Source organism: Solenopsis invicta, chromosome 8 (assembly GCF_016802725.1).
Source record: "Solenopsis invicta isolate M01_SB chromosome 8, UNIL_Sinv_3.0, whole genome shotgun sequence".
Taxonomy (NCBI): Eukaryota; Metazoa; Arthropoda; class Insecta; order Hymenoptera; family Formicidae; genus Solenopsis; species Solenopsis invicta.
The window spans coordinates 6,216,736-6,243,007 of NC_052671.1; the positions used below are offsets into that span (position 1 = coordinate 6,216,736).

The 26,272-nt window shown below is 36.7% G+C and overlaps 3 protein-coding genes across 4 annotated transcripts in view; 2 read left to right on the forward strand and 1 right to left on the reverse strand.

Annotated features, from left to right (window-relative positions):
- The window catches only part of LOC105196796 (bifunctional heparan sulfate N-deacetylase/N-sulfotransferase), a 317,002-nt gene extending 302,956 nt beyond the window's left edge, over positions 1–14,046 (forward strand). For both annotated transcript variants that reach the window (XM_039452718.1, XM_011162913.3), the window contains 10 exons: positions 1,057–1,309; positions 2,674–2,865; positions 7,077–7,420; positions 7,933–8,221; positions 8,727–8,855; positions 9,132–9,314; positions 9,386–9,606; positions 9,689–9,967; positions 10,623–10,920; positions 11,000–14,046. In XM_039452718.1, the coding sequence (XP_039308652.1) occupies positions 1,057–1,309; positions 2,674–2,865; positions 7,077–7,420; positions 7,933–8,221; positions 8,727–8,855; positions 9,132–9,314; positions 9,386–9,606; positions 9,689–9,967; positions 10,623–10,920; positions 11,000–11,110 (2,299 nt within the window). In that variant the 3' untranslated portion in view covers positions 11,111–14,046. The remainder of the gene's footprint in view (positions 1–1,056; positions 1,310–2,673; positions 2,866–7,076; positions 7,421–7,932; positions 8,222–8,726; positions 8,856–9,131; positions 9,315–9,385; positions 9,607–9,688; positions 9,968–10,622; positions 10,921–10,999) is intronic.
- Positions 14,047–14,253: 207 nt separating this feature from the next.
- LOC105197406 (ammonium transporter 1 member 3) lies at positions 14,254–17,630 on the reverse strand. Its single transcript, XM_011163738.3, has 3 exons — positions 16,639–17,630; positions 15,258–16,050; positions 14,254–14,989 (listed from the first exon to the last, which is right to left on the reverse strand). Exons 1-3 carry the CDS (start codon positions 17,350–17,352, stop codon positions 14,484–14,486), a joined length of 2,013 nt encoding a protein of 670 aa, XP_011162040.2. The 5' UTR covers positions 17,353–17,630; the 3' UTR covers positions 14,254–14,483.
- Positions 17,631–19,250: 1,620 nt separating this feature from the next.
- The window catches only part of LOC105196804 (calcium uniporter protein, mitochondrial), a 63,736-nt gene continuing 56,714 nt past the window's right edge, over positions 19,251–26,272 (forward strand). The window contains exon 1 of the mRNA XM_011162926.3: positions 19,251–19,555. Coding sequence (XP_011161228.1) covers positions 19,451–19,555 — 105 coding nt within the window. The 5' untranslated portion in view covers positions 19,251–19,450. The remainder of the gene's footprint in view (positions 19,556–26,272) is intronic.

Consider the following 26,272-nt stretch of genomic DNA (forward strand, 5'->3'; position numbering starts at 1 on the left):
CGCGACGGAAGACAGCTTCAACGGCACCGGGATATGATTTTCAAAAAAAAAAAAAAAAATGCCATAAATCTCCCGAATGTCTCGATGTAGAAGAGAGTGTGTATCATACGTGTAATTGCTTTATTATTCGCGGAGCATTTTTGGATGCTACGTAAATGGAATTTCGATATAAAGTGTCTCAGTTTTATCGTTTAACAATACCGGGCATCCTCCTCCCCACCGGGCTGCTCCTTTTATCGATATTCCATTTTACCTCTATTTACTACGGCTCGCACTTTAAACATCCGATACACCATTCGAATTGAAATTGTCAAAACACACGTTGACGGCTGTATCTTACACGAGTGGCACTCACGTCTAAATATTTGCAGTGAAATATTTGCGCAGGCAGGAGAGAGAAAGATCCCACAAAGTATCAGCTGCGAGGTACTGGGAGGAGAGAGAGCGGCAGAATTTATCTCATTTTAAAGAACACGTTAGCAAGAACTTTTTTTTTCTTCGTTTGACTTATATATAAACCCCCCGCAAGAATAATGCGTACCTTAGCGGAGTTCGCAAAAGTTTACATTCCTCTATGTTCAATTCTTAAGCGCGGAGACCCCGAAGGCGATTAGCGGAATATATATTGCTGGACTTTTAATGGCATCCGGAAACGGTGGAGCGTACAATATATCCGTAAAAATTATAGCACTTTCCGAAAAAGTGCTCGCCGTATCGCAAAAGTGTTTTGTCTGTATCTCATTACTAGTGAATCCGTTCCGTGTTAAATAGCCGCGATCGTGAAAACTTATGAGTTTCATCTCTCATTGAAAAAAAAATTTTGTTTATAAAAGCGTTAAAAACTCTCCAGATAAAATGTAACGAAAAATTTTCAATAAATATCTTCAATAAAGTATGCGCGTTATAAATTGATGTGTTACAGTTTCGATGGAAACGATATAAAACGTTCCATTTTTTTTTCTTTTTTAATAAAATAAATTTTCTCTTAACTTTCGAAAATCACAAATCATGTCGAATTTTACAGATTATTAAATACGAAAAAAATTGTGCTTTCAGGTACAAAGTGGAGGTGGCCGGTAAGTCTTTACCGGTGCTGACGAATCTCGATAAAGGTCGGTACGGGGTGCTGATCTTCGAGAATCTAAATAAGTACCTGCAGATGGACAAATGGAATCGCGAGCTGCTCGACAAATATTGCAGGGAATATTCAGTTGGCATCGTGGGTTTTGCTCCTCCGGGGGAAGAGAGTCTCGTTGGTGCTCAGCTTAAGGGCTTTCCACTTTTTATACACACTAATCTTAGATTGAAGGTCAGTCTCCAACATTAGATATTCAAATTCTAGTTTTACAGTCAGATACATATCAAATTTTTTTACGAGCAACATGTATTTTTTTAATTTTATTACAATTTTTTATTCTTGTGCGTATCGCGTATATCTTTTATACATGCATTTCTTTATAACATACAATTTACGTTATAACTTATTTAGTTTTGTCAAGTCGATGCACACAAGAATAAACTGTTATAATTTTATCTCTTTATAACTGTGTCATCAAGTGCAAAGATAAGGATTTAAAAATGTTTATATTTTTATTTAAAACGATAAATAAAAATTAAATCTGTTTATACGTATATCTTTCGTAATTAATATTAGAGATCAAGGAAACCTGCTGATAGAAAATCTATGTGATAATCTTTATGGTTGCAATCAATTTTGTATCGCGGAAACTGTGGAAAAGAGGACAGAACTCTCGTAAAAGAGAGTAATAAAAGGCGCGATCCCTACAGCGTTAGTGCTGGCCGTGACAATAAAGCAATCGATATTATACGTTTCTCTGGAGAATATTATATTATATTTATTATTTTTTATTATTTTGTATTATTTAATGTCATATTGCGTATTTGTGCAGCACGTATTCTCGAATCATTTTAACGATTAATTATTAGATACTTAATATTGCGATATCAATCATTTACAATTTTTATTATCATAATGCTTGTAATGGGAAATAAGTTACAATCTTCTTAAAACTTTGGAGCATCTATCTATCGTGCTTCGAACGCGTGGCATAACTTGTGAGTAACGATCGCGCTGCTCGGCGGAAAAAGGGCTGACAAAACTAGCGCTGTTCATACACATCAAATACGAAATATGTCATTTCCCTTTAGATAATTGCAAAAATGCAAAGCGATTTTCTCGGTGTATTTAAATGAACATTTAAACTAATTTAATTTCTGGCACAAATTATAAAATCGGAATTATTCCAAGCGCGCGAAGCAAATACAGTTTTAAACCTGGAAATGTTTAATACGATTTTTCGAATTTTTAATTTATCTTTCACTTTGCTAATTATTAACATATCTTATTTTAAAATCATTTTTAATTTAAATTTTCCACGTAATTATTAATTTGTATAGCTTCGCATTTTACGGGAAATATTGTTGCACGTGATATTCCGAATATAAAATCGAGCGGCATTGGCCCGAACAATTCCCTTTTAACAATGCGCTAAAGTGCGTATGATGCCCTCAAAAAATTTGATTTTCCGAAAAGCGAGGGAATATGGCAGGACGAGAGAGAGAGAGAGAGAGAGAGAGAGAGAGAGAGAGAGAGAGAGAGCGGGAGCTTTTATGCGCAAGCATGGAATCAGGTCGCTCTTTCTTTCTTCCCAGGATGCCCAGCTGAATGCGGCGTCTCCCATTCTTCGATTAACCAGATCGGGGGAAACGGCCTGGGGACCACTTCCTGGCGGCGACTGGACTATTTTTCAGGCCAATCACAGCACCTACGAGCCGCTCGCTTGGGCGTATCGAGACAGCCTCGACTATCCGGCCAACAAAAGTCCCTTAGCTACCGTCATCCAGGTGAGCCGTGCACTTTATTTGCTGTACATTCCGGTCACGTATCTCTTCCCGGACAACTCGGACGACTGCGGAATTAATGCACCGACTCGCGCGCCCATGCCTATTACCGTTCGACGACGGGGAACGTTTAAATCATTTTCTCTTCTCTCTCGCGTATTCTATCCGACGCGCTGCTGCGTTAAAAGTCCGTTTAGTTAGTGTGCAAGGATAATAGATGCTTCTTGGATAAATGTAAGAATGAGTAAGTGCTTTCACGACGAACACCGAGGAAGTCGTAGAATCCGCGACTTATCAAGCCAAAGTTATATTATCTTTGAACACCAGCTTTGAACTCCGGTCCCCATTATACTTACACAAAGCTTCGAGAGCGTGTCCTTTGGGAATCCCTTATTAACTCACGCAGCCTCGTGCGCGCTTGGCTCTTATCTTCTCTACTACAAAGATAATCTCGAAAAACGAAAGCGCACGCAGTATTTCCGTGGAACGATCTTCGTGTACTGAAAGGGTGCACGGAACCAGAACTCCGTGGAGATGGTGGGAAAGGTATGACGGCAGAGGGGAAGGAATATATACGAACAATCCGCCAAGTGGATGTACTCGACATTTATACTCGCGCGGGCACGTTTGGGAAAACAAAATTCCTTGTTCACCAGAAACCCGCGAGTCTCACGAGAGCTCATTTTATTACCGCAGGTATCGCGAGGGTATCCCGATTTTAGTGTTCTTGATTCTCTTCGTTTGCGAAACGAGATAAAAGGGGCGCGATAATTTTTAACGATGATCCCGCCCTGCTATTACGTCGGTAACAAACTCAGAGTAATCGCCATAAGAGAATTATACGACGCGATTCTGAAATGCACATTATTCGTGCTCTTATCTCTCTTACGAGAGAGGCGAAATAGCTCTCGGTCTGGGCGTTATCAAAGGCTGATTTCGAGGCCTCTTGTTCTTCAAATCTCGATGCTACAAAAAAAAAGCCAGTCGAAAAGGCAGAAACGCGAAACTTCCCGGATGCGCCACTTCACTTTGCGGCTGCGTGTAACGAAGGGTAGAAAAGAGGCAAGGCGGCCGTGCGGGAAACAAGAAGCTGAGTGGCTGTGTAAGATCCACGAAGAGGGGTAGAATAAAAGGAGGGTCTTGGAACAATACGCACAGTGTGATTTTATTCCGCGCTTGCACCGGCGTGAGTATTCCTACTCCCGAAGAAGAGAGTCTTCCACAAACTCTCTCTCGAACTTCGCAAGAACGCGCTCACCCTCCTCTCAACCCTTAATTGATGTGATAAGGGCTTACGTATTTTCAGAGAATAATTGCCAAATACTGCGTCACGTCAAAAATACCTTCGTACATCTCGCATTGCTTTGAAATAAAGAATCCAGATCTCTAACCCTTGCTCAACATACCTGGGTAGGTATTTCGTGTCTGATCGATTTTTATCCGTGGAAGTTTCTCGAAATTTCAAAGACAATTAAATTATACATTTTTTTCTTAAATAAAATACAGACATTTGATATAGAAACTTGAAAGTATGTTCATGATTTTAATTTTTAAAGATTTTTGAATCACTTTAAGTAGGTAAAAAAGTGATTGGACTTGAGATACGCACATGTAGGAAAAAGGTGTCCCTTTTTACATTGTATTACAAGAGTTAAAATGAGTGCTTTTAAGTAATACTTTGATAATCTTTTATTTTCTTTTCCTTTATAAATTTGTTCTCTAATTTTTACGATACAAGTCTTTCTTTAACGAAAAGATAATATATTTGAAGAGTTAAAGATACAAAAAGCTGTAACAAAATCTTATTCTTTGTTTTATTTTGAATTACAATATATTATTTCATCCAAAATGTTTCTTTCTATTTTATAAATATGAGAATTTATGCGATCTTTTTTTTATTATCAATGATAATTTTGTCTTAATAGAAATCACGAATATGTACGTAACTTTCTCATTCGCCGCCCTGTATTTTTCTCTTCCGCCCTTTCTCTCGTCCTGGCGATTCTTCCTGCTCTGCCAGTGACGGTGCCGGAAAACGAAAACAAATGCGGAATTTCCGCGATACGGCTCGTGACCACGTATACGGAGATGAGAGGAAAGGAAAAAAGGAGGAAGGAACGAAAGCACGAAAAAGAGGGAGGGAGAGAGAGAAAAAGGGGGAAAAAGTAGAAAGGATCCACAGTTGGTGGAGGTAAACTGAAACAATTCGTAAAGCCGTCCCGACCAGCGTTTACACTCGTGCAGGAATTCGCAACTGCAAGATTCCGGACGTAACGGCCGGACGGTGGATAAGAGAGACGGAGAAGGAGAGGTGGTAACGCGAAAAACGCGAAAAAAAACGCACAAACGCGCAGACGTCCGAAGGAGACGCCGAATTTCAGATGATACATATAAAGGAAACGGCGTTCATCGTACAGGCACACGCGAGATGATATCGTCTGACGTAACGAGGAGCGCGAATACACGCGCTGTATTGTCGATGTTTTGCGCGTTCCAGCGCGCGACGTTTTTCCATCTATCCGAAATACATATTTCAACCTCGACCGTTTTGTCTCTGTACTAGCGAGACAGAGCTTATGAGATATGCGAGAAGCTTTTTGTTCAATTTTTCCCATCCCTTTGCCTGCGGTACCAATTGACGGTGCATCTAGTTTATTTCGTATATGCCAATGCGATTGACTTTTAAGAATAAATGAAAAAGTATTTCGAGTTTTCTCTCTTTTTTTTATATTTACATATTGAGAAGATCTGAAATTTAAATCCAGATTCAAAAGCTATTGAATGAGACCAACTCATTAAATGAGGAATACGAATTTTAAATCGTTTTGCGTTAAAATTAAAGCGGTATAGTTTCATAATGGAAATGTCTTGCGGCTATATAAAATTGAGCTTACACATATGGCAAGACTACTTGTACGTAGTAAGATCTAAAGTTCTCCGGTCCAAGATAAAATAAAAGAAGATAAAGTAAAACAACCATGTTTGTTTTTTGATATAATCACCTTTTATTTTAATATAAATTAATTTTTTTTTTAATAATGAATTAATTTTTCACTAAAAGTTAAATTATCTTTAATTCTCAAAATCAAAACTTGAAAAGACTTTACCAATGATGAAGAAATAATCTCTACGGTGTTAAATCAAATTATATCGAGAACAAAAACTCAAAATATTTTTAATGTATAAAAAAAATTAATATAATATTTTAAAAATATATTTTTACAAAAGATAATTGTTGTTTTATTTTATTATTATTTTTTTTATATCTTTGACATACTTGAAACTTACTTGATACTTTCAGACCATGCATAATGTGAACGAGACCGCATTCTTTCTTTAATTAATTGAACTATGTGAATTTATAAATAATTCATAATTAGAACTTGGAAAGAATACTTCGAAATTCCACGGTGATTTCCTCGGTGATTGACTCGTTATACTCGGAACATGCCTCATATTCATGATGATATAATAATATCTCGATAACCTTTTACCCATCTCTGTCGCGTCTCGTCGGCGCCGCCCGTTGATGCTTGATCTATTCATCGGCAGGATAGGACCAACCCCCGAAATAAATTGTTGGTGGTTCCAATGGTAGCAAATGAAGCGCGTCGCGCAGTCGCTTATTAATCGAATGAGCCCACGGCTGATTGGCTTCTGATTTAATCACCTGGCTACCTGTGCGATCCGCGTATCTATCTCGACGCCCACCCTCCCGCGTGGACAGGATTATCCGTGAGATTATTATTGTTGTTTACTGCTAACAAGCCTGGTTCATGACCGAAGCTGCGGAGTTACCGGAGAGTTTCCGTCGAACAATGCAATTAACACGTCGGACGTGGCCGATTACTCGCCGTACTCTACTGTACTCTATTGAGAGAAAAATAACGATGCTCGTTAACGCGCGATGATTAGGTCGGCTGATTGTGTGCGTTCACGTATATAGATTGTCCTGAAACCAGTGCACGTAGGCGCCGAAACTAAAACGCTAAATAAGATCAACGATCGCTCCGACGTGAGAACGTGAATAGAAAAAAAAAATTATTGCGTTATTGGAGAAGAATCCATCGTCATTTATATCATATGCGTGATTAGAATAATTACTTACGATGTAACACAGAGCATACAAGAAAATAAATATTAATATTAATGTAGATTTTTTTTTAGATCTAAAACAGTAGTCTTTTGATTTATAAAATATATTTGTTTCACAGGATCATGGCAGATACGACGGAATTCAAAGAGTTCTCTTTGGCGGTGGCCTACGGTTTTGGCTGCACAAATTGCTGCTGCTAGACTCGTTATCCTACCTGTCGCACGGGCAATTGAGTCTTAGCTTAAATCGTATGATCCTGGTGGACGTCGACGATATATTCGTCGGCGAGAAAGGCACCAGACTGAGAAAAGATGATGTAATGGCGTTGCTAGCCACTCAGCAGAGAATTCAAGCTCTGGTGCCGGGGTTTAAATTTAATTTGGGGTTTTCCGGGAAATATTTTCATCACGGGACAGCGGAGGAGAATTTGGGGGACGACATGCTTCTGGAGAACGTAGACAGGTACGGTAAATCCGAAAATTAATCGCGCGAAAGTGATAAATTTAGTGAATATTACATTACCGTAAGTATAGAGGTGCGCATGCATCACAAGTATACATTAATGGATATATATTAATCAACAGATATTATGTTATTGTATCATAAATTGAAATATTTGTGTAGCTTTAAAGATAATTTAATTAATTAGAACTACAACGGACTATTACAATTATGTAATTTATTATCATGAGGGTGCACATGTATAAAGCGCATAATGTAAACTAAATTTACGGTCACGTCGACATCGTATAGCATAGCTTTTATCGTATAATGTCACGCAACAGTTTGTTATAATGCTGCCATAATCGCATACGACAAAACGTTGCTGCGCCTCGGTCGCAATTAATTTTGACTGTCAAGCTGGAAAGATACAAAAAAAATATTTTCACGCGTATTTGAGAAGTTGTTTTTTTACGCGCCTCTCAAGTACGTTTCCACAAGAAGGCTTGTTACAGTCGGAAATTTGCTTTTAGATTTACGTGGTTTTCCCACATGTGGAATCACCAACAACCGCATTTGTACGAGAATGTAACTCATCTACAATTGGACATGGCGCTGAACAAGCAATTCGCAAAGGACCACGGTATACCGACCGGAAGTGGGTACAGCGTAAGTCCGCATCACTCCGGCGTTTACCCGGTCCACGAAGGCCTTTACGAGGCGTGGAAGCGGGTGTGGAACATCAAAGTCACGAGCACCGAAGAATACCCACACCTGAGGCCGGCTCGTTTGAGACGCGGCTTCATTCATCGTAACATTATGGTACGAAGTCACGTAAATTCAGAGTCATTAAAATGGTTTTTTTTTTCTTTCTTTTAAGCCAGCATTGTGCCTATATACGATGTATGATGTATGAGTTGCGTGCAAACGTTTATTGAAAATAACGTATCCACCGTGCGTTTCGCTTGAATATTAGCTTATACCACAATTTTCGAAATACAAAAAACTCGATTATTGCATGCTAATTTACATGAATATTAAACACGTAAGCGATCGTAAAATTCCATCAATAACTAATTGGGTATTTGTTTGCCAACGGATATGTGCGTAAAACGCGGTTGTATTATTTTACCGGATGCGATATGTAACACGAGGTTAAACTTTCACGAAAAATTAAATTTTTATTTCCAAAATAAATACTTTGTGCATATATATATATATTTTTTTTTTAATTTTATATTTTATTAAATCCTTTGACATTGTATAAATCATAAATTTGATAGTACACGTTACCGGATATAAAAACTTCTCTTCTATGTACTTTTAGGTCCTACCGAGGCAAACATGTGGCCTTTTTACTCACACGATTTTCATCGAGAGGTATCCGGGCGGAAGGGAAAAGCTGGACGAGTCGATACAGGGCGGGGAACTTTTCCAAACGATAGTATATAATCCGGTGAGTAAATCAGCCGTTACGAAATCAATCTTTGCTGGGCTCGTTTGATCTTTCGTATTACAGGCATTCACCTTTAATGCTATTTATCTATAACAAATTGATAATTTCCGTTTTAAATTATTCTTTTCTAGCCTGATATATATTTATACATTTTAGATACACCTTTAATTTGATATCGATTAAATATACGTGTACATATAAAACACATTTTATAGTAAAAATTTTATAGTAATGGTTAAATAATTTTAACCAATACCCGTGTATCGCTTTTTTCAGATAAATATTTTTATGACACATATGTCGAATTATGGAAACGATCGACTGGCGTTGTACACTTTTGAGTCGGTCATAAAATTCATTCAGTGTTGGACGAACTTAAGGCTGTCCAGTGCACCGTCGCTTCAGCTTGGAGAACGTTACTTTCAGTTGTATCCCGAGGAGGCCGATCCAGTGTGGGGAGTAAGTGAATTGGAGATTTGTTAGCTTTGACTATGTTTCTGATTGTATTTTTAATATTTTTTTTTTTACAGAATCCATGCGATGATCAGAGACATCAGAAGATTTGGTCTCGTAATAAAACGTGCGATCAACTACCGCGATTTTTAGTAATTGGACCTCAAAAAACCGGCACGACGGCGTTGTACACATTCCTGTCCATTCATCCAGCAATAAGTAGCAATTTACCGAGTCCTGACACTTTTGAAGAGATACAGTTTTTCAACGGAAAGAATTATTACAAAGGTCTTGATTGGTAAGTAATCAACCAGAAATATTGATTTTGCATCTATTACTGTAATGTATGAAGGAATACATGACTCGCATTATTTTTTTAGGTATATGAGCTTCTTTCCAGCATCAAAAAATGAGAGTTCTCGATATCTCTTTGAAAAATCCGCCACTTATTTTGATGGAGAATTAGTACCGCGAAGAGCCCACGCACTTCTGCCAAGAGCTAAGCTAATCACCATACTACTCTCTCCAGCTAGACGTGCTTATTCATGGTACCAGCATACCAGAGTACATGGAGATCCGGTAGCGAACAATTACTCCTTCCATGCGGTCATCACAGCGAGTGATTCTGCACCGAAACCTCTACGGGATCTTAGAAATAGGTACATAATTGAACATGAACGATTATCTAAGACGCATTCGCCTAATAATATTTGAATAGACGCTATTTGTAGTAGCGTCATTTCTATTCAAGCGTTTATTCAAACATTAAAAGTTAATAAATAAATGAGTGCTAAAATTATAGAACACTTATATTTTCCTGTAATTTTATATGTGATTTAATTAATTCTAGAATGCTATCGATATTGAATGATTTATTTATAATTGAGAAATTAATTTATAATTTATATTTATTTATAAAATAAATTGTACATTAAAATACAAATTTACATTTTACATTAATTCTACAATTATTTAAATTCTACATTATAAACGCAAATAACATAATTATTAACTTCTCATCAAACTAATAATGTAGCCTCAATATTATAATTTTCTACTTAGCATTGTAAATATAACACATGTTGTACGTAATAGTTATATGGAATAGGAAATTCCAATACTGAAGTTATATTACTGTTAGTTGGTGTTTGCTGAGTTAAAAGGAAAGAAAGAACTAAAAAGCACATTATCAAGCTGCAGGTTTATATTAATTTTATTTAGATATATAATAGCATACGATTATAGGGTTTTAACATGTGCAACTTGTATCTTGATGTAAATTTTAATGTATTATAATGTTACATTCAATTGCAGATGTCTAAATCCTGGAAAGTACGCCCAACATTTAGAGAGGTGGTTATCGTTCTATTTACCGCAACAATTACACATCATTGATGGTGAACAGTTACGACAAAACCCCGTGGAAACGCTGCACGAATTGCAACGATTTCTGAAAATAACGCCCGCTTTCAATTATTCCTCGCACTTGAGGTACGATCCAAAAAAGGGTTTCTTCTGTCAAGTGACTAATGAAGATCGTACTAAATGTCTCGGCAAAAGTAAAGGTCGCCAGTACCCACCAATGGAAGATAGATCGTACAAATTATTGCAGGTAAAGTTTTTATAACAAATTCTCTTTTCCGGCATATAAGACAATCGTATCTAAGTGTCAAACGTTATATCTTTTGCAGAGATATTATTTATCCCACAACACGGCTCTGGTGAAATTATTGAAGCGGCTTGGGTCCAGAACAATCCCACAATGGCTGAAGGAGGACCTCACCGACACTGTGATGACCTAGCAAACGCCAATTACATGAAACTTTAATGTTTCCCGGCTGCTCGCTTCCGCTGTCAGCGAAATACATCGCTTACTAATGGAAGACTTGTAAAATAATTGTACATTAAAAATTAAAACCTCCACTGGATTCCACATCTTCAGAAGAAGGACCATACTGGCCTATATCAGTGGATTGGCCTAATGTAATTGGAGACCCTGCACAAGCTAGTCATATAAGCGGCTTTATTAAGTTCCAGTTAATTGTCGATCATTATTAAGCAAGTACTAGTTTTATATTACCATCCCATTAATTTTATTATTATTTCTATTGTATTATCTTTATTATTATATCATTATCATCGTTATCGCGTCGTAGAGATCAGGCGTTAATCGCTCACTAGTGCCATTATCCAGCAAATCGTAATCGTATTAGGCACTTTTCTATTTACTCAAGCATAAATTGGGCAAAATAAAATCAATATATATATATATATGAATTGAAAATTTATGCAAAGAAAGATATATATATGTATATATCTTTACGAAGAAGATAATGGACTTGTTTTTATAAATTTTATGATGTAAAAACAGATTTCATATATCAAAGAAGATATTCATTGTAGTAGAAATTTTTAAAATAATATTTGAAGTTGTGAACATACATGAATTTTTGCTATCAACGCGATACACGTGTTGTAACGAATGATATTAAAGAGTACTCTTTTTGGCAATATGCAATATTTTAAAGTGTTAAAATTCGATTTTCTTAATACCTGACTGTCCAAATCTTGTTGTTTTGAAACATGTATATTTGTGTGTAAGGATGAATTGTATCGACGAATTGTACTGCTGAATGATTTTTAAGTCAGACAGTTTATCGATCATTCTTCTTGCACTAATTATCGGATCGTCCATACGAGCGTGAGATTTCGGGATTTTGAGAGCTTTTCTCTTGAGCCCACTTTCGGAGATACAGTGTATATTAATTCTCGTTACATATTTAAGATCAATGACGACGACAAGAAATCTATGTATATTTTGACAATACTATTCTTGGTATCCGCGGTGAAAAGGCCAACAAAAGATGTGTGATCACGTCCGTTTGTACATTGATGTAACGCATTATTTTGATGTTAATATAGGTGTATTATAAAAAAAATAGAATGAAAACGGACAGTTCAAGTGTATCCGAGATGAGTTTAAAAATTTACCGATCTCGGATACTTTACATTTGCAATAATCAATATTATCAGAGTTGAACTCACGCGGTTATTAGATCGATAAAAAATTATTTGGCGCACTGTGCAAATTACCCGCTGACAAGTTGTATGAAATTATACATATGTGAAAATATTTATGATTTATCACGATCATCGCGTATTATTACGTGCATTGATAAATGTTGTAAAAAAAATAAAATCTTATTTTTCAGCGGGTAGGTCCAAATAATTATTCAGTGATTTTTCGAGATTATTTTTCGCTCGTAACAATATTATATATTTCTTAATTTCGATATATACAGAGTCTATGTTTGTAAAACTGCTTTGTTTCGGAATGATATTACTCTCATACAGTATTTATTTTACTGTACTTGAAAAAAATATTCATAGAATTGATCCAAGGAGAATTTGTTTGTCAAGAGAGCAATGGGATCTGATTATTATATACGTATATTTTTTATATTTATTTGACACTTATACGTATATACAATAATGTGAACTATATGTACAAATATTTTTAATAATACTTGTATCTGTGACCATATCTAATTGTACATTGTGACGAATTCATGGGATCTTAAGGATCTCATGGCAGGTATCTGCATATAATATCTGCTTGCCGCACTTTCTGCATAGAAAAGTGTACTAATATCGTGTGTATGGCCCGTTACGAAAAAATTCAAAATGAGCGATGTAAGATCAGGAGAGAATTTTTTTATTTGCAATTTTACCATTATATTAATTGTCTCGTATTAAGAATGTTTCTGATGATGCCATTACATTGGATATTGCATACGGATGGTATTATATTTAGACAAAATCTTTTGTTATGTTTGTACAACTTGTTTTCATTTTTATACTGCCGTTAAAACCATGCCATGTAACTTTTAACAAATCGTGTACAAACTTTATTGTTAGTATTATAATAGTAGTTGCTAATGATAACGATAATATCAACTGATTGATCTGTTTCGTCGAATCGTGCCATTTTACCAATGTTGTATATATGATTATGATTATAATATTCCAATTGCGAAATCAGATGTTTAGAGTCAATACCTTTAATTTCGTTTAGTATGGCGGTAGCAACAAATGTCCGGATTGCTACTACCTGACAATAACCTGACGGCAGACAAAGATAAGTGATAAAATTCCGCGGAATTTATCAAAATCACACGTGTAAACAGGAAATGTAAGCAGAATTAGCACGCATTAAGCATTATCTCACCACTGAGCTTTGTTTGATGTATTTTTTCTTATTTTTTATTTTACATTTTACATATCTTTTTATTTGTATAAATGATTAGAAGCATAATGATTAAAATTAAAAGCAATACATATATTTATGTACATACAATATCAATGCTTTAGTATCGATCAAGTGTTATATATGAATTAAAAATTATTTTCTTATCTAATTTTGTATATTAGCTATTATTAATCAGTGGTGACATACTGTTAATCGCTACCTAATTTTGCGGATACATTTGTTTGCGTATAAACGCACAGAAATGCCGAGCATTCTGTAAATATTCTGTTCCAATATAGACTGCCCAGGAGAAAAGAAAATGCCATCGTGTGAATAAATGAAATTGCGCGTAGGATGTGTGTGTACGATACTTCAATTATTTAACTTATGACTATTCTAATGTAAAATACTGTAATAATTGTACGAATAGTCTGTAAGTTCTAATAAAAGAAGCACCAAAAATCCTACATTGGATGGTTTTGTAAACAATGATATATGTGTGAAGTGATACCATGCTATATATAATACATTTTTTCTAGTACACATATTTTGAATTATGTCTTTCTTAACTTTAATTTCACATGTTTTATTTACAATTCTTTTATATGACACACTTAATTCTCTTTATTCTTTTCAGATACATGCATTACATCATTGCTACTTTACATGTATCAACATTTTGGAACTGAAACAATTTTAGATCAATCACATTAAAATAATTTAGAACAATGCATTATCAGTAGTTCAACTTTTTTTATTTCAAAACTACACAGTATTTCTAATCGTTCCAGTTCCAAGAAATTGATATAGCTCCTCTGACAACTTTGCCATTTCGATATTCTATGATAATATCATGCTTAAATCAAATCTCTCGTCGTGATAGCAACAGATGAAGTTACTTATTATATATTTTTGCTATAAATCAACTAGTCATTATTTACTGCAATATCTCTTATGGATTCGTTTAAGTCTGACGTCTTTGCAGAAGAAATGTCATCGTCGCATGAATCACTAGATGAAGAATCTAAGCGTTTTGGTCCCAACACAACTTTCACATCTTCCTTGAACAATTCGTGATGTAAATTCGTCAACTTTATGGTTCTTCGAAGCTGATAATTTGATTCGTTCAAATTCCTTTGATCTCCAGACATGTTAAAATATTTTGTCGAAATTGAATTTTTGTCCCCAGCGTTACAATCATCGCTATTACTAAACTGAACGTTATTTTCGACTTCAAATTCTTTCGAAATCTCCTCATCAATTTCTTCAATAGGATCTAGAGCATATTTTATGTCTTTTCCAAGAAATCTTTTCCTTCCAATTTCCAGAAAATTCTTGTCAATCGATTCACCAGTACCACCTTGATCTTCTATCAACATCGGAGTACTCCCAGATAAAGTATACACTTGTCTTGCTTTCTTTACTCTTGCTCCTATAAATATATTATTTCCATTATCGAGGAGATTACAAACGATTTATTCTTTACATGTTTCAATAACCAGTCATAAATTTCACTTTTTAATTATATGTTCACCAATTATTGAAATTATTAACAAAAAGTATTATAAAGAGGGAGATAGAAAAGTACAATAATAGAGTAAAATGCGAGAATATTCTTCGGCAATAAATTACAATTGTAAAATTGATTCGATCAAGATAGTGAAGAAAAGTGTATAAAGTACTTCATAAGTTTTACTGACCCGGCACTTGAATCTTCTTATCTTCAATTTCAACGTTCGTGTCTGGTTTCTTTGTGACAGTGGATCTTCCTTCTTCAAGCTTATTTATCTCTTCTTGATACTTCCAAAGTCTGGAATTAACATTTGGTTGACGTTCCGTATTGGAGATCGAACTCGGTTGCAGGTAAAAACATCCACTATCGGGAGAGAAGAGCCTCTGCAGAAACGATCTTGATGGGCCCCTGTCAACGGCGGCATTTGCTCGTGCGTGATTTAGACATTCCGACCTATTACGGAGTATACCGCAGCACTCCAGCATACCGAAGATCAGCAGCATTGTTACGCCTACTAAGGCCAGTAATGCAGCCAGGCAAATTAATTGCCAGGAGAAACTCAATAATGTCGTCACTGTATCCTCCGTGGTGTGCGCGGCGCAGAAGGGCGCAAGGATACTCCCGAGGATCGCGCAAACGAGATGTACGGCTATGACGTTGCAATAATCCTCCAGGGCGCTGTGGAAAATTCGCGTGGAGACAGGGTGAAACACGATGCCTCCCAGGCAACCCAATGCGATAGCTATTTGCGGCGAGTAATCATATGGCGCGGCCGAGACCATTACCACACCGGCGATCGTTCCCTGAATACATCTCATTAGCGTCCAATGATTGAAGATCTCACGGCCGAGGACGAAGTGTAGAGCCACGGTTATCAATGTGCATGAGGACGCGGCCAGCAAATTGTTGATGTACGCGTGTGAGGGGTCCCGTGCGAGCATTCGATATTTCTCGCGGTCATGCGTGCTTGTGCACAAACCCTGCAAATATATGTTACAACATTCTACGCAGTTGAACCTCATTAATCAGCGGTTTGCGGTTTCTGTGAAACTCCGATTTTTAAGAACCTTCACGAAAGAGTCTTACGTTTGTTGTACAGATACCTCAAAATCGGCGTTTCTTCTTTCAGTCTCCGTATAATATTTTTTTATTCACGATTTTTGTAATGATCAACTTTATAAAACAACTTGCTAGACAAACATGCACTTTTTAAAATTTTTAATAATAAGTTGAATATTAAACTGTGAGTAACATAAGAAATAAGAGGAATGCCATTTTTCGGTCTGGCTAAAGTGATATTTCTCACAAGCTCTTTAGAGTTTTATTAAGATGCTTATTAAATTTGATCAAATTAATTTAAGATATTTACGATTATATTTTAAGCCTGACAACCATATCAGCACGCAGTTCCTCTTCGACCGAGAAATGGCACTTCCTGTCATGTTTATTTAAAACAATTTTTTTCCGAACTCGAAATGATCAGAAATAAATTACGTAAAAAAGAAAGTCTATCTTTTATTCTATCGGCTCGATACTTTGGAAGTCGAGTTCAGTCGAAAGGTATTTACTTGAAGCCCAATGAAGATCAATAGTAGACCTCCGAAAACGGTTCCGGCAGAGCCAGGGGTAATACTCGCGTCATCCAAGTCCCTCAATTTGAACATTCTTCTGCCAAGAATGACGCATCCGATCAGGCCGGAAAGTCCTCCAACGACATGGATCACTCCCGCACCGGCTTGGTCCTTGAAGGCCACCGACTTTCCGCCTAGTTCGTTCTCCGCCATCCATCCCACCCACGTCCAGTGAATGAGCAACGGTTGGATCAGGCCTGACAAGAGGATACTCACCAGCAGGTATCCCGCTACGTGCATCCTACCCGCAACAGCGGTGGTGTAGATCGCTGATGCGATCACCACCGCCTGCCATCCCACAATCGCCTCGTTCCTGTCGATCGTTGGATCACCGATCCAATGGCCCGCGCCAATCAGACCGGCAACGTCGCCGTTGTAAGCGATTAGGAAACCCGTCAGAAAGTACATGACAGTGACGCAACACAGGTCGACCACGTTCTGGAGAAGTATCAGATTGACGTTGTTGACCGGCACGCTGCCGATCTGGACGAGAACGAAGCCGATGCGCAGCAGAACCGTTAGGACGAGACGAGTCAGTGAGTTCCAGTGAAGATTCGTGGTGGAGATATCAGTATCGTTGCCGAACGTACGAGCTTGAACGGCATAGTCGTAATAGTTCTCGTAAAAGTAGTCTTTAGTAAACAACGACATTCTTTCTCCTTTTGGAGTTGGATATCTCTTCTACGCATCACGTTATCATATTGTTTGCTGAGATTGGGATACGCTTTGGAAATCGATACATTTTGCGCGCGGAAGTGACGTTCCTGATGGGGTTGGAGTGACTGACAGAAGATTGAACGAAATAGCATGCGTAGTTTGATTGCCTATTGTTTCATCAAATCGATTGGTTTACACAATTCGATTAGATTATATCTTATTAGTGTCTCAAAAAATCATTAAAATTATATTTAATTTGTTAAAGAACTTAATGGAGTTATTAAATTTTAGTATAAAAATCATTTTTTAAAAATAAAGTTATTATAGAAAAATTATTATAGCTGCGTCAACATATACAAAAATTTATGTGCTATATAATATAAATATATAGGTAGATTGAAGGCACCAATTAGTGGAAAACGGACAAAAAGGACTCGAAAATTGGAGAGATCAAAACATGTCTTCATTTTATTTTTTATTTGAATCTACAAAGTGCTAGTCCGACTTTGAAGTACAAATTCTTTTAAAATTCAAGCAAATTCTTTGCGTCTAATGGACCTTTAAAAAGTGTTTAGCCAATACGTTTTCAATATCTGTATTTTACGTTTATTAAATCGTATTAAAACGTATTTCAAGCTAAAAGAAATTAAAATAGACGTTATAAAGTCTTATAAAATGTTTTTATAATCATATTAAATACAGAATTTCGACTGATATGTGAAAGCAATATAAACCTTAACGATCATAGCTAGATCTTACAATTATTATTAATATTGATTGTGTAATTTTATATACATTTTCAAGTTTATGAAATACGAACGCGCCGAATAACTTCTCGGTCTTAAAATACAGTTCTAAATTGAACGTAAAACAATAATATCATGTTACTAAATTAAAAATCAATTTAATAACAACTGAAGCTACCAACATCTAAATAATCTTTTCCCAATAATAAATACAGATAACAAGTTTGCTTATTTACGAACGTAATCAGAATATTATAAGATTAACGACCATTTACAAGCAATTTAACAATTTTGGATGTTATAATATTTCTTTATAATACTTAACACATTAAACGATATCTCAAATTCAAATCGAATCGAACATTTCGACTGCACAGATTTCTTTATCAGCAATAGCATTCACATTTAATATTAAATAAACCATGGTTTAAATAAAAAATCGCAAACAAATTAAGTCGAACTAAAAAATTTTATTACACCGAAACATTATATAATATTGTTAATGTGATGAAAAAATTTCAGCGTGTTTAAAATTGAAATTCCGTTATTTATTTTCCTCTAAATAAAGAATGTAAAAAATTTATTGCGAAAAATAACATCTCAGCCAGGAATCGAACCTGGGATCCTCCAACTTTTCTGTTTTAGCCACTGAGATCGAATTTTAAAAACAAAGCTTACAGAGCCTTTTCTTCCTATAAAATAAAGCAAGGAATATTTTCTTAAATTTTTCAATACTTATTTAGAAGTACCTGCGTAGGCACACTTCTGAGATGGCAAAATGATTTTCGCACGAGGGCGGTCCACTCTTTTCGCACGTTTCTACTCGGAAGTGTTTTGTTCCCTTACAATAAAGGAGAATCTGTGGGGAAGATCCCGAATCCTGGCGTAATCGGGAATTGGCGTACGAATGCACGCGGGACGTGCGCGAGGCAACGGAACGCACTGAGTCCGAAAGCGACGTTTCCACGGGCGACGACGCCTCCGCGAAGCGAATCTGGAACGCGACTCTCTCCAGAATCACGGTTCCAAACGTGGCGCGAACCCGCGGCGTCGTGGCCGCTCGACCAATGAGCATCGAGCACGGTGCGGCGCGCATGTCACGTCGCCGGCTGCCGCAAGGTCGGGGTCTCGGGTTCGCGCGCGCGATGCCGCCCGTCCGCCGCGCACAGTAGTCGCTCGTAGCCGGTTGTCGGTCCGCTCAAGCAGCGCGACGCGGCTGACAGACGGCTGCTCGTCGTCCCGTTGTCGACTCGTGTTTGCGAGGGAAGAGTTAAACGATTAACGGGCGATCCACGCGTCGAAACGTCGTACGTGTACACCCGGTGTTCTTCGACAGCGGCGACGAAATGGCAGCGGTGAAGTGTCGGGCGATATTCGTCGTTAGGTGGTGCGAGATGAGCCGCGTGCTAACCGCCTCGTCCTGCCTGGCTACAACGAGGAGGTACCAAAAGGTGAGAGAGCGCGCACGTTGACAGCCTAGAGCGGTGAACCACACCTGCGCGGCTGCTAGACAGCCCCTGCTAGCCCTTCGACGATTCCGTCCCAACGAAATTTCACTCTTTTCTTTCTCTCCGCTTTACTCTCGGGATTCTCTTCGCCACGCGTGCGACGTGGGCATCGGTTATCTCAATACCAGCCGGCGTGCGTCGCGTCGGTTTATTTTGAATGCACACGCGGATTAAGTCAGACTGATAGTGCTCGGGCTCGGTCGGGTTGTCCACCCCCTTGTCCCATTCGTAACAGCGATAGCCGCGATAAGATGATTGCGATAAGGTCTCCGAGATCCTGCCTCTCCCACTCTCGTGCGAAACGTACATTTCCCTCCGAGCCGCTCGCGTGTGTGCAACGCGACATTCACCTGGATCTTTATCGCACGCGCGCCTTCCGAAGGCACGCGATGCCTTCGACACGACGGCACCCCGCTCGTCTCTCTTTATCTCGACGCGAATGGCTGCAGGGGAAAGCAGTGTAATGTTAATAAAACCGGTATTAAAGAGACAGAAGGAGAGAAAGAGAGAGAAACGAGATCCCCCGTGATTTAAACGAACTAAACGGAGCTAAGCGCTTCCAAGAGTGCTCCGTAGAAAATTCTACTTTTCTATGCCGTTTGTCTTTCTTTCCGAAACTATATTTGCCGCTCGCGCGATTCAGATTGTATGGATATTACTTGCACATTAGATTAAATTCGATCAGTCAAATTGTCGTTATAATTCCGGTGTGCGATATCGAACATACGTCACTCGAGCTCTCGGTTAATTGCTAATTACCTTGTTAAACATTGATTATAATTTATCATTGGCAAAAACAAATTGACGATTTCAAAGTAATATAAAAGTAAGAGATATATGTGTTTGTTATTTGAGTACTTGTTATTACAATATGCACGTAATTGCTTTGCATAATTTGATAATTACGGAGCGATAACGCGAAATAAACGTTTTTTTCCCGTAGAATTGATGCGAAATACATTTCGTCATACATATATTATTATCAAGGAGAATTGAAAACCATCTTTTATCTTATCGTCGCGCAACAAATCTATTATCTATAATTTGATAAATACATCTGTTAGTTTCCGGATGTTTAATTTCTAATTTAAGAACTGATTTCATGGTGAACGTGGACATACATTAATTGCGCGAGTTTGGGAACGAAAGTAAAAGGATGGTACTTTTACTTTTCATTATTCAGAAAAATTGGAGCAAACTTAAAAAGCTGTTTTTCCACATTTGCATAGATTTGGATAGACATTTGCATTGCCGTGACCATAAATATTAAACAGTCGGATCATTTTTATGCATTCGCAACATAAAGGGACGTAAGCTGGCTATTGTTTCTCTAATCGCCATGAAAAATATGCGAACAACGTACGCAAAATCTCATGCTAGTAAATTGTTATCATTTCTTTGCTCACTGCCGCACGGACGTCGCGGTAATTAGATAAAACGTAAATCATGTATTCTGATGCATATGCATCTACGCGCGTTTTTCTCGCGCAGATCGCATCTGCAGTTAAGTATATCGACATTAATTTGCGTAACGCTTAATTATTACAAACGTAAAATGAGACAAAATGTATCTGTGACCTCTATTTCGCTATTACTTTTAATTTTGGTAGGCGAACATATTTTAATTGTCTATATTATTTTAATTATTTTAATTATTCATATCATATTATTTTGATCTTAATGTAACGTTAATGTTCACATCTTGTACGATTATAAGATACGCGTTTGCAAAACGAATATATGATGTATTAAAATGTTAATACACACTGTTAAAAATATTATGAAATATTTAATTTATTTTTAAGTCTCACGAGTTTGCGTTAAATTTAATTTATGTGTTACTGAAAAGTATGAACATGAAATTAAGCGCACTTTTGGCATTATTAAATTTTTTTTAATGTATCTTGAAATTTCGTTACATTATATTAAATTTTGCGTATTTTTAAATGTATATACAATTAAAATATATTTCTATTATAAAGTGTGTAATATTAATATAAATGTATTTTAATTGTATATAAACATACTTATTGTAGTTATAATGTAACTTCTAAAATATTTCATAATGCATAATTTGTGCTGCGAACAAAGGGCAAATCTACCTGTTATTTTCAAACTGGAAAATGAACAAGGATAATGAAAAAAAAAAAAAAAAAAAAACTAAAATAGCGATCAGCACATTTAATCAATTATTTATATTAAAATTTAGTAAATTTTACCTTGACGTACAATCAATCTATTGAAATTAAATCAACATCTATATAGTTGCATTATATTTAGCACGCTATCAATCGATTTTTAACATTCTTTACGGCTTAAAATAGACCGCCTTCGCAAACTCTCATCGAGCAAAATGCAAAAAATATGAGTAAATAAACGGCGTGATGAGATGTAGGCAATTAATCGTAAGCGATAAAGGTCTGCAGTGAGGAATTATTAAATAAATAGCCAACGACAATATTATCATACGTAGAATGTCCCGTGTTTGTTATTCTATCGAATTATATAATCCAACGGCATCCACTTTCGCAACTGGCGTATAATGGAAACTCAATTTCTGATTCTATGGACTTTGATGCAGAACATTCGATTAATAGAACGCTCGCGCGAACAATGTCCCCTTGTACTCGTCGCTAGGCTTCGCTATTTCGATAACGAGCCGTTTTCGATTAATCCCCGGGCGCACCATATACCGCACATCTTCAGAACAAAAGCGGACCACCCGTGTCCAGGCCGCAGTTTGAACGGCTTTCCTGAGTACATCTCCCGCATCGTTTATGTGGCAAGAGAACTATTTTCCGCGCGAAAAATACAGATAACACCTAGGCTCGTAAATCAAATGACGTCGCACTTTAGCACCGACCATCGCACGGATATTTCATCCGGCTAATAGTAATGCCTCGCTGCAACGCTTGGATGTTTCCGACAAGCTTGTGGATTAAAGTGCACGGAAAAAAAACTCGCGATGTCCCGGTTAAAAGAGCGAGAAGACGGAAACGGAAAGAAATGTGGGTCAAACATATCGTATCTCTAAACTGGGCGTCCTGGGAGTGACACGAATAGTTGATGATGATTAGTACTGTTTGATGTTTGCCGATCTACACGTTTCTTTTGCTTAAAAAAAAATAAACGCGTACAGTTACTTGTATCTCAGCAAACGAAAATAAATTCAAATGAATTGAAAATTACAATCAATTTATTTTAATTTATTCGAGTCGCGCTTTAGAGTCCTGGAGTAGTTTTGGATTCAAATGGACTCAAATGGATTGAAATACGAAATTAAAATTTTAAATTTGAACGAATTTATGTCCTCCTTATATTATTTTTGGATTTTAATGAAGTGAAATGCGAAATGAGCTATTCATTATTTTAAATTCAGATGGATTCACGTCTCATATTATTTTTGGGAGAAATTCAAATGAATTGAAATACGAAGTGAGCTACTTAGCACGTTGAATGGATCACGGATGGATTCATATCAATATTATATTATTTTTTGATTCAAATAAATTTGAACAATCTGAAATGCAAATTCGAAAATATTGTAATAAAGTTATTTCTATCCTTTTCAATTTATTTTCATTTACTGGGATACTATTTTTATATATTTTTGTATATTTTAAAGTGAATTTTTTTCTGCGCCTCACACTAATTGGATATGCGGAAATGGAATCGCAGTACTGGAATAATCGTGTGAAAATACGGAATGTGAAATAAGTGAAGCGACCTGAATTAAATTCAAAGTTTATGCAGAATGAACAATGGAGAAAAAGAAGAACGCGCAAGTTGCATACACGAGTAGCGTAGGTAGTTTCACTTTTTCCGTGTAATAATTGACGATGTCAAAATTAAAATAAGGCAGATAAACAGTGGAATGTAATTAAAGACCGAGAAATATTCAGAGCCTCTCAAATATTTTGGCTTTACCTCGGCTTTACATCAAAAGTGCTGTTGCTCGCGTTATCTGACTCGAGAATCTTCCTGTGACGGCAATCTGGCCAGAATTCAAAATTCTGCGAATGATGTGCCGTAACTGTCGGGAATCTCAGGATCGCGAGAAAGGATTCGTGAAGATACTTCACGAGTGCTTATATGCGTCAATAACACGCCTTTCTCGTGTCTCTGAGTTAAATGTCAAGGGAGATAAATCTGGTCGCCAGTCTCCCGCGTAGTACCCACGGCTATTAAATATTCAGTCTTCTCCAGGTCGTCTCATATCGAAAATATATCGCATTCTGAGACTCGTTTCGAAAACGTTCCGAATCGTCGATGGACGAGTTTGACGAAGCGAAATCTCTTAGGATACACAGTGGAAACATTTATGTTAAATAACATATTGCATATCCCAAACGGTTCTCTGATATTTTTATGTTGATTTAACACATGATGAATGTGTTAAAAAGCAATATAAATATTATGTGAAAAAATTTACGCAAAAAATGTACAACATTTCGACACAATTTGGAAACAGAGTGTGGAAATACATTTCTTCAATAAAATTAATCTATATAAATAAAAAATGTAAATGTTCGTTTGTTGAAAATTTTTAATCTTCGAAAGTTCTTCAACGAATGCTTTGAAATTTTGACACAACGTTGCATTCGAATACGCGCGTGTTTTTATATAAAAATTGTATACCCACAAAAATTGTATTACTTTTCCATTTAATCAGACATCAGACTGAGCCACAGCAACGCGTGGCGGGGCACAGTTAGTATGTACTCGTATATATTATCGAAGAAATAAAATAATACAATTATATGTACACTTAAGTATAATTATAATGTTAATACGTACATTTTATTGATTTATCTTACACTATGTTTTAAAACTACATTATTTTTGTTATTTGTTTATTCGCTCACAATTGTATTATTTTAACGCTAAAAGATATCAAACATCAATTTGTAACAAAATGTTCAAATAACGTAATCGCATTGAGTCAGATAAAATTATCTTAAATGTAATTTAAAAATGCAAATATTTCAACAATGATTTAACCGATTCTAACATGATCATACAAAATGCTTTCTACTATGTAGCCGTGTACCATTTTCGAAAGGTTGACTTTTTTTAGACGCAAGAAGCTTTGCATGTGCGACGTGATTTTTATTTGGAGTTTCTCAAATCATCCGTACAAAAATATAACTGCTTACGTCATCGCTCAGGCTCTTGAGAACGTTGCCATCGTCGAATTTTATTTTGTAGAGGAAATCTGTTTATTGTAAGTTTTTCGCGTACAAATCTAAAAATCTAAGCGTAATTCAAAAGATGTAAAATTCAATGTGAAAATTTCAATAAGTCTTTATGCGTGAATTTTTTTTCTTTTTTCTTCCAAGTGTTATCGAGAAGACAAATTATACAATTAATGATGCAACGAAGGATCGTAAAAAGTTTTTAAATAGCTTTTCTTTTACTCTTGTTCTTTCCTAATGTTAAAACACCATAAATTCTCATCAAGTTTTGAAGAGAACCTGCACGCGGTATCGCGCATCCTGTTTAAATACGTCAGCGTCACCTTTCTTTACCGTTGAACGATACCGGGTAAATGCAACGACGTGTAAAACGCAAGTTCGCGAGAAATGAGTGCGGGATGATGTATCGTTCTCCAATGATTCATCAGTCGCTATACGCATTACGTCACTACAGAGTAGAATTACGCTTCTTTCAAGAAGCTCATCTAGTCGGTATTTCATTGAATCGTCACGGATTCACGGTAATCTCTTAATAGCATGCTTAATGTTTCGCAACGTTCACGCGTTAATTGCCGTGCTCCCGAGAAAATGCACGAATTCCGAACGTACCTTTCCCATTCGTTTTGCGCAGAGAAAAATTGGCGACGCAACGAACACCGACTAATTTGCAAGACCGCGCGACCTAATTACTTCGAACCGAGTGAAACTATTCTGCAATTCGAGGAAAAGAGTTTTTTTTTATTTATTCCTCCCGGCGTGAATTGTGATGCGTCTCAATGAAATTGCCACCGGCAATCAATCGTCGGCATTTCGCAGACAATGCTGTGCAATGTTTGAATTGCGACAAGCGCAAGGCAACTTTGGCCAATCGATTTTTCGTTGACCTATTCTCGTCGGCGCTGATGCACACGTCTCGACACAACAGCTGATCCTCATGAATTTGTTGATTCATCATAAGTGACAGACCTATTCCAAGTTGTGACAAGGCGTCATACGCGACGTCATTGACTCCACGTCCGTGCGTGGATGTGATGTAACAGATCTTCGTTCCATTTATCAAAATAGTTTGATATTCCTGTTGCTTGCGTTTAAAATATAGAATTTTTAGAACGCACGTGTGACATGCTAGATTCATAAATCCTGCAAACTCATGCGATTATTGTCGTTTTTAATTTAGTCTTTGATGATCTTTGTATGTGCTCTGTTTGACCTCTTCTCGAAAGAAATATAGTGAGCAATTGCGCAAGCCGTTTGCAATATACGAAATTGCCTTTGGAGCCGTTAATTGACTAGGTCAATGAGGTAATTAGCTAATCTCATTAATTAGAGTCAATTAAGTTTGAACAAAATAAATAGAGAAACGATACCAAGCCTAACACATCGGAATATACTATTAGATTTCCTGTAAATCGATATGAACATTGTGTAAATGAAATTATCATGAACATTTCAATAACGCAATCGT

What these genes read in the sequence shown, in the direction of transcription:
- LOC105197406 (XM_011163738.3), bottom strand. Translation starts at nt 17,352, where the DNA reads ATGTCGTTGTTTACTAAAGACTACTTTTACGAGAACTATTACGACTAT. An exon ending in TGATCTTCATTGGGCTTCAA is followed by an intron (nt 16,051 to 16,638) that starts GTAAATACCTTT and finishes ATATATTTGCAG; the next exon opens with GGTTTGTGCACAAGCACGCA. An exon ending in TAAGAAGATTCAAGTGCCGG is followed by an intron (nt 14,990 to 15,257) that starts GTCAGTAAAACT and finishes ATATATTTATAG; the next exon opens with GAGCAAGAGTAAAGAAAGCA.